Here is a 13,388-nt window from a genome sequence, read left to right on the forward strand (position 1 = left end):
TTTTGCATCCAGTTCCTTTGAAATCACATCATAGTATACAATCCAAAGTCAGACAAGACTTTTCCTTAACAAACCCATGCTGTGGCTGAATTATTACTGCAGTCTTGTCTAGATCCTGCAAAGCATCTTTAACCAGCGACTCCATTATTTTCCCTGGAACAGAAGGTAAACTAACTGGTCTGTAATTACACTTGTCACCTTTAGATCCCCCTTTGTCAATTGGGGATACATTTGCACATCACCAGTCCGTGGGGACTTCCCCCTGTCCAAGGATGCTCTCATAATTAAGGCTGAGGGTTTGCTTACTTCCTTTGCCACCTCCTTCAATATAACTGGATAGATCCCATCCACCCCAGGTGCCTTTCTTTTGTTTAACTTCAACAATTTCTCCTCCACTTTGCTCTCCGTTATTACAAAATCATTAAGCACCCTATTACAGGTTGATAAACCTCTGGCATTTTCCTCCCTTAATAACTCCTCCTGTGTGAATGTAGATGCAAAATACTCATTCCGATTATCAGCTATCTGAGCAGGGTCAATAGTTGAACTATCGATATCAAGTGGACCAATCTGATTCATCCCCTTCCTTCTAGAGTTTATATAACTAAAGAAGACCTTACTGTTTTCTTAACATCCTTTGCCAAAGATGTCTTGTAATCTGCCTTTGCTTGCCTAATCGTCTTCGTAACTGATTACATATAATTAATACCTTTGTAGAATTTGCAGATAAATGAACCACTAGGTGGCAGTGATCACAGTGTACTGATGTGGGATTTACTTAAAGATTTAATTGCCATCAGGGGTAAAGGAAAGGGTTTTTGCTTACCTAAAGGTGAGTACAGTGGTCTCAGACAGTTTTTAAATTCTGTACAGTGGGATCAACTGACGATGTTACCAATAGTAAATTCTAAGTGGGAAGCATTCAAGGAATTAATTGTGGATGCTACTAAAAGTTTCATACATATTAAGAAATATTGTTCAAGGTTTAGGCCTAAATGGTTATCAAATGAACTAATGAGACTCGTGACAGAGAAGAAAATTGCATGGGATGCATATAAATTATCAAGCGACTCAGAAGCCTATGGCAGATATAAGCTAGTCTGTAATCAGGTCACAAAGGAGGTTAGGCAGGCGAAGGCGGATCACAAGAAATCCTTGGCAAAAGATGCTAAGAAAAACAGCAAGGATTTCTTTACTTATATAAACTCTAAAAGGAAGGGGATGAATCTGATTGGTCCACTTGACATCGATGGTTCGACTGTTGATGATCCTGCTTAGATAGCAAACAAACTGAATGAGTATTTTGCATCTACATTCACACATGAGGAATTATTAAGGTTTGAAAATGGTAGAAGGTTATCAAATTGTAGCAGGGTACTTAATGATTTTGTAATAACTGAGGGCAAAGTGCAGGAGAAATTGTTGAATTTAAACATAAGAAAAGCACCTGGGGTGGATGGGATCTATCCAGTTATATTAAACGAGGTGGCAAATCAACTAAGCAAACCCTTAGCCATAATTATGAGAGCATCCTTGGACTCGGGGAAGGTGCCCACGGACTGGAAATGTGCAAATGTGTCCCAATTCACAAAGGGTGATTGAAGAGTGACATGAGTAATTACAGACCAGTTAGTTTAACTTATGTTCCGGGTAAAATAATGGAGTCACTGGTTAAACATGCTTTGCAGGATCTAGACAAGACTGCAGCAATAATTCAGACACAGCATGGGTTTGTTAAGGGAAAGTCTTCTCTGACAAATTTGATTGGTTATTATGATATGGTTACAAAGGAACTGGATGCAAAAAATAATTTTGATATCATATATTTGGATTTCAGGAAAGCTTTTGACACTTGCGCATGGAAGACTATACAAATTGGAGCACAATGGTATTAAGGGTAAGTTGCTACAATGGATAAAAGGATGGTTAAGTGGGAAAAGACAAAGGGTGGTAATCAATGGGTGCTGCTCTTCGTGGAATAATGTTATTAGTGGAGTCCCACAGGGTTCGACGTTGGGTCCACTGTTGTTTTGTATATTTATCAATGATATTTATGAAGGTATATCAGGCTTAGTGTAGAGGTTCACAGATGATACAGAGGTTGGCAGGGTTGTTAATGGCAGTAATTGCAGTGTGCTACTGCAACAAGGTCTAGATAATTTGGGCCGACGGGCTAAGAAGTGGCAACTGAAGTTTAACCTTGACAAATGGAAAGTACTGCATATGGGTAGAAGTAACCCAACAGAAAAGTACCAACTGTGTGGTACTACACTTAAGGTGATAGAAAATGAATAAGACCTGGGAGTAATTGTGCAGTCAGATATGAAGTTTTCTGATCAATGCAGACAGGCTGCCAGGGCAGGTCATGGGGTTTTGTCAATGATATATAGGAATTTTGCTAGCAGGGAAAAAGGAGGTGTTTGTCCCTCTGTATAAGGCAATGGTCAGGCCACGCCTTGAGTACTGCATACAGGTCTGGACGACTCATTTTAGGAAGGATGTAGATTTGCTTGTGCGTGTACAGAGAAGGGCAACAAGATTAGTGAGGGGAATGAAGGGATCCTCTTACCAAGAGAGGCTTAAGTTCTGCAAATTGCAGTGGCTGGATACTAGGCACCTGCGCGGTGATCTGATTGAGGTGTATAAGGCCTTGAATGGGTTGAGCACGCTGAATTCTGATGGGATCCTTCCACATGTTCAGATTACGAACCTTAGGGGGCATAAATTCAAATTAAGAAAAGACAGATGTACGGAAATTTGCCTTTAGCCAGTTGGTGGTTAATTGCTGGAACAAACTTCCATCTGTCGTTGTGGAAGTTGATAGGTTAAATAAATTTAAGGAGGAACTGGACAGGCATTTGGAGGGAATGGTGTGATTTTTTTTTTTTTTTTTTTGGCTGATGCTGCATAAGCTCACTTGCTTTCTTGCATCACATGCCACTACTACAGACGAGCTTATAACTATCATAGGCTTCTGTATCGCCTGATAATTTATATGCATCCCATGCATTTTTCTTCTCTGTCATGAGTCTCATTAGTTCATCTGTCATACATTTAGGCCTAAACCTTGAACAGTATTTCTTAATTGGTATGAAAAGCCTAGTGCCTTCACTATTACTTCCTTGAATACTTCCCATATAGAATTTGCTGCTGGTAATAACATGAGTTGGTCCCACTGTATATAATTTAAAAACTTTCAGAGACCACTGTAGTCACCTTTATGGAAGCAAAACCCTTCCCTTTACCCCTGATGGTAGTTGCATCTTTGTGTAAATACCATACCAGCATGCTGTGATCACTGCCGCCTAGTGGTACCTTTATCTGCAGACCCTTAATGCATAAAGAATCACTGCTGATAATCAGATCAAGAGTATTACTCCCTCTAGGTGACTCTCTAATGTACCGCTGTAGAAAACAATCATCCATAAATCCACAAAATCTTGCTAGTGTGCGGGTGACCAACCCACAAAGTTCCAGTCGATATATGGGAAATTAACATACCCCATTATTAGAAATCTGATTTACTGGCCCACTCTATTTCTCTGTACAGTTGTTTGTTGTACTCATCAGTCATTAAGCCTATAACACACTCCTACTCTTATTTTTGCTTTCCCAGTGCTTACATCACACCAAACTGATTCAACATTGGCATTGACCATCTATGTCAACTGGATACACTTCCTTAGATTTTATGTGTTTCTTAATTAACAGCATAATCCCTCCTCCCTTCCTATCCTGTCTATCCTTTCTGTACACATTGTACTCCCCAAATTCCAATTCTACACTGTTTATATCTATGGGACACCACATCTCTGATATCCCAACAATATCTGTCTTTGATGTCTTGACCAGCACTTCAAATTCATCAAATTTATTTACTATACTCCTAGCATTGGTATATATCCACCTATTCTTATTGTTAGTTACCCTAACAGAGCCCAGGTATTTATTTGTTCCGTGATGACTTCCACCAGTCCCTGAAAACACCAGCACCCCATCCTCCAATCTAATAGAAGTAGTGCAAAAATCACTTTCCCCTCTGTCTGTGGCTACTGTTAATCTTTTAGTCTGTGAATCCCCCCCCCAAGCTAGCAGTTTTCCAACCTGCCTAACACTGCCTCATTAGCATCAGCCAATATTCTTGCACCCTTTCTATTTAAGTGTATCCCATCCCTGTGGAAGCAATCTCTCCCATTAACAAGCACAGACCACACTAAAAAAAAATTCTACCCCCATTAGCCTTGCACAATCTCTCCGGGGCCGAATTGACTGAAAAAGCGTTCATCACATACTCCCTCCTATCGTGTTTAGAAAGAATTGTAGACACTTTCACTTTTAACCTAATTTGCGGTCTTTTTTTTCTACATGTACTTGTTAATCCACAGATCTCCTACTCTTAATGTCATTAGTGCCAACGTGTACAACAATATATGACCCTTTGTGCTGTTAAAAGATGATACCTGCTCTACAACGTCATCAACTTTTTCCTCTGGCAGACATACCCTGGTCCTATTCCAGCTATTCTTTTTGCACAATATATTACCTGTTTCCCTGACAATGGAGTCACTGACAATAACTAGCTACTGCGAGACCAGTGTATTCTGCTTTGGAGATTACTGCTGTGAAGACTGATGCACAAGAGGGAGCTCTGGCAATGAGTTGTGCAGCTGAGAGCATGATGGGTCCCCCACTTTAATACCTTAGTTGGTATCTACCTGACTCTTCAAAATCTTCCAAGTGCCCATCAGAACACCGAGTTGATGCCTAATTTCTTGACACTCTCTACACACACAAAGACATCCTCCTCGGCAAGATCATGTCCTGTTCCAGAATTATCCACAAACTTTTCACAAGCCATACATTTTTTGAGGCTGTGATGCATTGGAGAACCACCCCTCCTCGGTTCTCACTCGAGCCATAGCACTCCTGCTACTTTGTGCTAGTTACTTTGCTGATTTACAGCAAAGTAACTTTACTCCTTACTTTGCTGTAAAGTAACAAGCATGATTGAATTGATGGAATACAATGAAAATTAATAAGATTAATCGATTTAATTAATCAATGATCAATACTAGACTATATAATAGATTTCTAAATGCCGTGATACATACTACGCTATGTAGTTTTACGTTAGCTACCTATTTACCACAATTAAAAATTTGAATTCCCTACCACTCAATCTATACTATAGTAATGGCAGCAAGATTCGAATGAAACAACAGTTTTACATATATTAAGTTTGTTTGTTTGTTATTTGGTTTTTAGGAGCATTAGCAACTAAGGCCATATTGCTCCGGGATATGCGGTGGTCATTCCCTGACCTTTCCGCATCCTCCGTATTTGGTGGTGACGGGCTTGAACCCAGTCTAATCAAGAAGCGTGTGTTACACACTGCTGCTCCTTCCCACCTGTCTACGGAGGCGCCATATATTAAGTAGTAATCTACAATATCTCTATCTATATTAAAAATAAAAATAAGCGTAACAGTTCTATAAAGCTACTTAGAAAGTACGATATAATATGACAATCAAGTAAATAAAATGGCAAAAAAATACTTATATTTCTTGGAGCTCGAATTTCACTGCATGCACTTGCAATAACGCTCAACACCCGGTACAAATCACAAATCCATCCTACCATGGAATACAAATCAAAAGGAGGCAGCAGTTAGGTTAATTAGACTCATCTCTAACAGAGAAATCTCTACTCTGTCTCATTAACGTTCTCTTTCTGTAGCATGCCTTTTCTATAGATACTTCCATGGGCATCGTTTTCCTGTGAACTGGCTTCTACACTTCCTTATGTTACACTTGCAATTCACTGCAGACATTTCATTTTCATCTGATTCCAAATTATTATGGCCTTACCATGTAATCTTGCCAATCATTTTTATAATAAATATGTTACACTTTCATCCCACATCAAATTAATAAAAAATAAATGATCATTCTGTCACTTTAATTGTTCATTGATTCCATTAGTGTATATATCTGGGGGCAACTAAATAATGAACATAATATGCATATTATTGCAACATGTCCAATAGAGAAGATTATCACCATCTCATCTGATATGGAGGCGCCTCCGTAGCTAGGTGAGAAGGAGCAGCAGTGCATAGCACACGCTTCTTGATTAGACCGGGGTTCGAGCCCATCACCACCAAATATGGAGGATGCGAAAAGGTCAGGGAATGACCACCGCATATCCTGGAGCAATATGGCCTTAGTTGCTAATGCTCCTAAAAACCAAATAACAAACAACAACATCTGATATGGAATCCTGGAAATGAACCTTAAAATATATTCCAATATAAATGATGAACAACTTACTTGCCAAGCTAAGATCTGATCTGGGGAAATTTCTATAGCACGTCTATATGCAGCCACAGCTTGTTCTGGTTGATCCAGTTCCTGAGCTGATACACCCACAAATACATATGCATTGTAATTTTTTTTGTCTACTTTAAGTACAGCCTAGAAATAAAAAAAAATGTCCTGTTTAAGAACTTATGCAATTCAAAAAATTTAAGGTTAAAAATAAAATTTCCTGAAATATATATTTGTACGGATAAACACAATACACTATATATAGATTTAACTTCCCAAATCTTTAATGTTCTTAAAAGAAAAATGAAGTTACCATATAAAATTATCAAACAAGTGCTGAGTCTATAGTAAAGTCAAGAAATCTTGCAATAAAGTTCTGTTTTTGAAAATTTTGGAGGTGGAATTTTATTTTTTAACTCTCTCATGCAGAATGATAATTTGCCTGAAAAGCAATTTTGCAATTAAAACATATTTCATTCTGGCTGTTTACTAGCAAAATGGATGTGGGATAGTCATTGATAACACAGCTGATAAAATGAATGGATACATCACATGAATATCTTTGCTGTGAAGGAGCTTACATATCTACATATGTAAGCCCCTTCACAGCAAAGAGAAACTGCACAAATGACATGAGCACTGTGAAATCAACCATTCCGAAATTATAGAGAGAGAGAGAGAGAGAGAGAGAGAGAGAGAGAGAGATATGTTCAGTATAAAAATTTCTAAACCTCAGGGTAGGTCAATCTTTGGGATTAATCATGAAGTCTTCATAATACAAGGGCAAACTATTGAATTGGAGAAGTGTCAATAAATTTCCAGTCCATAAAGTGGTCTTAAGAATGAAGGCAGGACCACTAACCAGACAGACCGACATCAGTGGTAGGGAAAATCAGTGAAAATAATTAAGAGTGTTATTTATAATAAACAGTTTTCTCAAGGGAACACAGAACTGTTTTTCCTTGAGGGGGAGAATAATTCTTTTTTGAGTTTCCCATAAACAGAGAAAATCTTGTTTAGTAATCTGATTATGCCAGTATTATGACAGAGTTCCACTTTCTCTATGAGTAATGCTGTCATTACTTATGGCATTACTATGCAGAAAATAACTTTGACATTATTTAGACAAAAACATAGCATTTGATTTGGTCTGATACAAAGGACTGCTATATAAGCTGTTACTGCTATGAAGGTTTCCTGTGCAAAGGAAACATCATAATTATAACAGTCAATATTGACCCTGTCAACAACATAATCACAATTAAACATGGTATTCAAATTACCCACCTCTACAACACTGAATGGAAGTTTGTTCCAAAATCAACTAGTCACTAGCTGAAAGCAACCATACTCTATCTATCCTTCCTCAATTTGAATTTATGCCCTACCCTCATGTGTGTGTACTTTGACCAAGAGGTATGAGTCCATCAACACTGAACTTACTCAATCTATTCAAAGCCTTAAACAACTCAATTGTTGCAGTAGCATATCCTGATTACTGCCATTAACCACCCTGCCAATCTACATATCATCTGCCAACTTAGGCAATAAACATGATATGCCTTCATCAATATCATTAATAAATGTTGAAAACAACAACAGGCCCAACACTGAACCTTAGAGTATTCCACTAATAACATTAATCCAAGAAGAGCAATGCCCAAGAAAGGCTTCAGTTTTCCAAATTGCAGCATTTGGATAATAGGCACCTGCAAGGTGATCTAATTGAGGTGTTTAAGGCTTTGAATGATTTGAGCAAGCTCAATGCTGATGGCATTCCTTTTCTTGCTCAGATTACACAGAGGAATAAATTCAAATTGAGGAAGGATGGTTGCAGAATAGATGTGTGAAGGTTTGCCTTCAGCCAGCGGGAGGTTGCTTGTTGGAAATTTCCATCTATTGTTTTGGAAGTGAGTAGTTTAATTAAATTCAAGGAAGAACTAGACAAATTACTGTAGGGGATGGACAGTTGATGTGGAAGTTTTTTTTTGTTTTTTTTTTCTGTGATGCTTTATAAGCTTGCTATCATGCATCATATGCCACTGCTACTAATAACAACAATTTCTCTTACACTTTCTTCTTAGTTAGCACAAAATGATTCGGTTCTGTTAGAATTTTATGTTTCTGGCATCCTATCCCTAAAAAATTTCTCTTGTGTAAATGTAGATGCAAAATACCTATTCGGTGTGTCAGCAATCTAAGCAGGATCACCAACAGTTAAACCATTCATATCTAGGGGACCAATATGATTCATTCTCTTCCTTCTAGTGTTTACATAAGCAAAGTCTTTGCACTTTATGCTGAAGATTTCTTGTAATCTGCCTTAGCTTGCCTAACCTCTTTTTTGACTTGATTGAAGACTAGTTTATATCTACTATAGGCTTCTACATCACCTGATAAATTATAAGCATCATTTATCTCTGCCACGAGTCTCATCAGTATATCTGACTAGGAACATTATCTTGAACATTATCTCTTAGTTGGTATAAAAAGCTTAGTAGTTTCTATGATTACTCCCTTGAATGCTTTCCATTTAGAATTTTCTGTTGGTAAGATCATCAGTTGTTCCCACTGAATAGAATATAAAAAACTATCTAAGCCACTGATAAGTCACATTTACGAAAGCAAAATCCCTACCTTTTTATTTTCAATAGTAATTATATCTTTAAATAGACTCCACATTAATACAGGTAGCCCTTGTTTTGCACTGGTCCGATTTGCACCAATCAGCAATAGCGCCGATCACTAACCACAACACCAGTTTTATTTTTATTTATTTATTTTTGCAAATTTTTTATAAATTGAAAGTTTAAAATCGTCAGACAAAATTTATCGGCATCACACTGTGCTATCCACTGTTCACATGATTTAGGACAATCTAAGGCAATCAGCAATTAGCACATCCGTATCAGAGACGAGAAAGATTCCCGCCCTCAAAGTAACCACTCGTGGATCCATGCAGTGAACCATTCAGTTGGTTGTTGTTTACGCTATTTACACATGTTGGAAATTTATTATGCTAGCATTTTTTATTAATTGTGCTATTAATAAATTAAATAAAAATAATAGTGATATCCATGTGCAGTTTTTGCCAATCGTGTAATAAAGTTTTTAATTTAATAGAATAAAGAAACGCCATGTCTGGTAAAAGAAGTTCATTGAATCCTAGTGCAATATTCGGAGGGTGGAATCTGGTGAAAGATGCCCTAATGTGTGTAGAGCTACGAATATGCCTCCGTCGACTATTACTACAACAATGAAGAATGCTAATAAAATAAAAAGATCAATGCAAAGTGGTAGGTAAAACTTTTGGTGCCCGGAACCTAACCCTATGATTTCCGATTGACTCCATTATATAAAGGGTTCCATTTGCGCCTGTCCTCCCCTAGGTACTAACCCCGACATAAATCGAGGGCTACCTGTATATTATGATCACTGCCACCTAGTGGCCCTGTTACCTGCAGGATCTTAATGCATCAAGAGTTCACTGCTGATAATTAAATCAAAAGTAATGTTTTCCATCAGTGCCTCTATAAAATGCTGGTAAGAAATAGTCATCCAGTAAATCCATAAAAGTCTTGCTACTGTGTGAATGACGAAACCCACATGGTCCAATCAATATCTAGAAAGTTAAAGTCCTCCATTATAAAACATCCAGATTTATTTGCCCACTAAATTTGCCTTGTTCATTATACTCATCATGGCCTTTAGGCCTATAACAGACTCCTACTCTCAATTTTATTTTTCCAGTGCTCATGTTACACCAAACTGACTGAATACTGCACTGGCCACCCATGTCAAATGGCTGCACTGCCTTACATTTTATATGCTTCTTAACTAAGAACATAATCCTGTCTTGTCTGTCCTTTCTCAGCCTCCATAGTGGTCTCAGACCAAGACATAGTAGTAACCATGGTGGCACGCCTTTGCAACACACAATTAATGTGGCCAGTGCATCACTGGAGGATCCTTTTGGGCAGCTGTAAGTCATCCTACATACTTCCAGTACAGCAAACACAACCAACCCATTGAGCCACATTTTGCTTATCTAGACAAAGCCCTGGAAATGCTCAAAGGCCTTCTTCTTCTTCTTCAGTGTATCAGTCGATCGACTGGTTTGCCCCTTTGATGAGCTGTCTCCATTTATCCCGGTCTTGTGCTAGGTGTCTCACTTCTGCATAGTTTTGAAGCCCAGTTTCCTTCAGAATTGTATTTATTTATGATGGTGTTTCTTGGTCTTCCTTATTTCCTTTTTCCTGGTATTTTGCCTTCCAGCACATCCAGTAACATCCCTCTATGCCTCATGGTGTGTCCAACCCATTGTAGCCGTTCTCTTCTGATTCTTCTTAGCAATTCTCTTTCTTCTCCTACACGTTGTAAAACCATGTTATTACTCATTTTTTCTGTTCAGCTAATCTTTTACATTCTTCGCCAGCACCACATCTCAAAAGCCTCTAGTTTTTTCAAGTTGGTTTTGTTTAATGTCCATGTCTCTGCTGAATACAAAGCAATTGACCAAATGTATGTTTTCATAATTCTTTTTTCTTAAGTCTAGTGACATATTTCTTTGACTTAGTAAAGAGATTTTACCTCTAAATGCTTGTTTTGCCATCGCAATTCTTGAACCGATTTCATTGTGGCAAGATGAATCTTGTGTTTTAACCTGTCCTAGATATTTGAATTTTGTTACCTGTTTATTTTTTCTCCAACAGTTTCAATGTGAAATTGTTTTGGCTTTTTACTTATCGTCATAATATTTGTTTTATTACTGTTAATCTTCATTCCATATTTCTTCACTTTCTTAATTAACTGTTTTAGCATATTGGATTACATTCTTGGGCTACCTGCAAGGATTACCTGATCACCTGCAAACTTGATTGTGCTAATCAAGTTCTTCCGCCTATCTTTATACGTAACATTTTACCATCAAATGCTTCTTTGACTATTAATTCTGCAGATATATTAAATAAACCTGGGGAAAGCAGGCATCCTTGCCTCACTCCTCTCCCTATTTTTGCTGTTTCTGTCAATTCTCCGTTTAACCTGATGATGGCCTTTTGTCTTTTATACAAGTCAAATATTAGCCTAATTAATCTTTGTGGACATCCCATGTTTTCTAGTAGAGGAAAAAGCTCATTCCAAATTACCATGTCAAATGCTTTTGCATAGTCAATAAAGCACACATACAGATTCCTGCCATTGTTTATCATTCTTTCGCCTAAGAATCTTCAAGTTCCAATTGCTTCTCTTGTAGATAAGTTCTTTCTGAACCCACATTGTGTACCCTTTAAAAAGTGTTCGATGTAGGATTCTATTCATATTTTTATGATTTTTAAGAGAATTTTTGATGCATGTGATATAAGGCTGATGGTTCTGTAGTCTTTGCATTTGGTTGGTGCAGATTTTTTTGGTATTGGTACTATGACGGTTGTACAATGTTCATATGGCCATTTTTCTTCACTATATGCTTTCACAATCAATTCAAATAGTGATTGCTTGACTTGATCTCCACTGTTCTTTATTAATACTGCTGTAATATTATCTATACCAGGAGCTTTGTTGTTAGGAAGTAACTTTAAAGTTAGCTCAAATTCTTCTTTTAATATTTGATCTTGTTTTAAGTTTTGTTGTTCTCCATTCTCATCCCCTATATACTTTCTCCATGTCTCTGGTTGTTCTTTTGCATCAAGAATGGCATTATCTTTTTCATTCCTAATTGCTCTGGAGCGAATTCCATTACATTTTCTTGTAGGCCCTATCTGTTCGTCCATACTGCATTAAGCTTTCGATTTCTTGGCATTGTTCTGTCCACCATTTATCTTTTGCTTTTCTGCATTCTCTATTAATTTCATTCTTGAGAGCATGGTAATTATTTTTCCCATCATTTGTTTTCATATTTTTGAAGATTCTTCTTTGATCCACCACTTGAAGGATGTCTTCTGTTATCCATGGTTTTATTTTCGCCATGTTTCCATTTCCCAGAAATTTATGAGCTGTTTTGTTTATAGTTTCTTTAATGTTATTCCACATCCGGTCAATATTGTTTATCATACTTTCCTATTTACTTCATTATAGCTGTTGGTAGTATTCTGGAACAGTATTCTTGTTTCTTCATTCTTTAGTTTTCCATTTATTATTAATTTTCTTTAGCTTTAGTTCTGTTATCATTTTCACCATTGAATGGTCACTGTCCACATCTGCTCCTGGAAAAGACATGGCTTTTTTTACCAGATTTTTCCATGTATACCTACGTCATAGTGGTGCCTGAAACCAAGTGTTGGCTACTACAAATCTTTCTTGACTACAGAAATCAATTAGTTGTTGTTCCCTCAAATTTCTTGCTCCTAGCCCAAAATCTCCAACAATATTTCCTTCTCTTTTGTCTCCCACAACTGCATTCCAGTCTCCCATTATAATTATATTATCATTTGATTTTGTTTTTCTCAGAAGTTCTACCAATTGTTCATAGATCTCTTCTACTGTGTCTTCATTGCTGTTTGATGTAAGCATGTAAACTTGTATTATTACAATATCAATTGGAGCTGCTGCTGCTGCAAGATGAGTCATTATAATCCTGTCACTGATTGTTTCCACATTTGTCAAGCATGATTAAAAACGTTTTGACAATAATTGCAACTCCTCCCTGACCTTTATCACTTTCTGAATGTATTATCTTATATTCTCTGCTGGGGAATTCTCCTGCATCTTTCCAATGGGTTTCAGCAATTCCAAGGACATCTAGTTTATTCCTTTTCATCTCTCTTTTAACATTCTCTAATTTTCCAATCTGTAGCATCATCATCATCATCAGCCATTTTCAATCCACTGCAGGATGAAGGCCTCTCCAGCAACTTTCCAGTTCCTTCTGTTTTGAGCACTGGCCATCCATTTACTACTCAAAAACTCATGAATTTCATCTATCCATCTCCGCCTTTGTCTTCCTTGTCTTCCATCTGTAGCATAGTGCGTACATTCCATGTTCCAATTCTAAAACAGGGATTTCGCTTGCTGACAGCCCGGAATGCCCTGCTACTTTCCCAGCCGGGCCCAACATCACTTTGC

The 13,388-nt window shown here is 37.5% G+C and overlaps 1 protein-coding gene across 2 annotated transcripts in view; it reads right to left on the reverse strand.

The window, feature by feature from the left end:
* The window catches only part of LOC150087035 (tetratricopeptide repeat protein 37), a 702,248-nt gene that overhangs the window by 673,182 nt on the left and 15,678 nt on the right, over positions 1 to 13,388 (reverse strand). For both annotated transcript variants that reach the window (XM_090371768.1, XM_090371767.1), the window contains exon 2: positions 6,330 to 6,473. In XM_090371768.1, the coding sequence (XP_090227894.1) occupies positions 6,330 to 6,473 (144 nt within the window). The remainder of the gene's footprint in view (positions 1 to 6,329; positions 6,474 to 13,388) is intronic.

This window comes from Mastigoproctus giganteus, chromosome 4 (genome assembly GCF_048544385.1).
Source record: "Mastigoproctus giganteus isolate SK-2022 chromosome 4, ASM4854438v1, whole genome shotgun sequence".
Classification (NCBI taxonomy): domain Eukaryota; kingdom Metazoa; phylum Arthropoda; class Arachnida; order Uropygi; family Thelyphonidae; genus Mastigoproctus; species Mastigoproctus giganteus.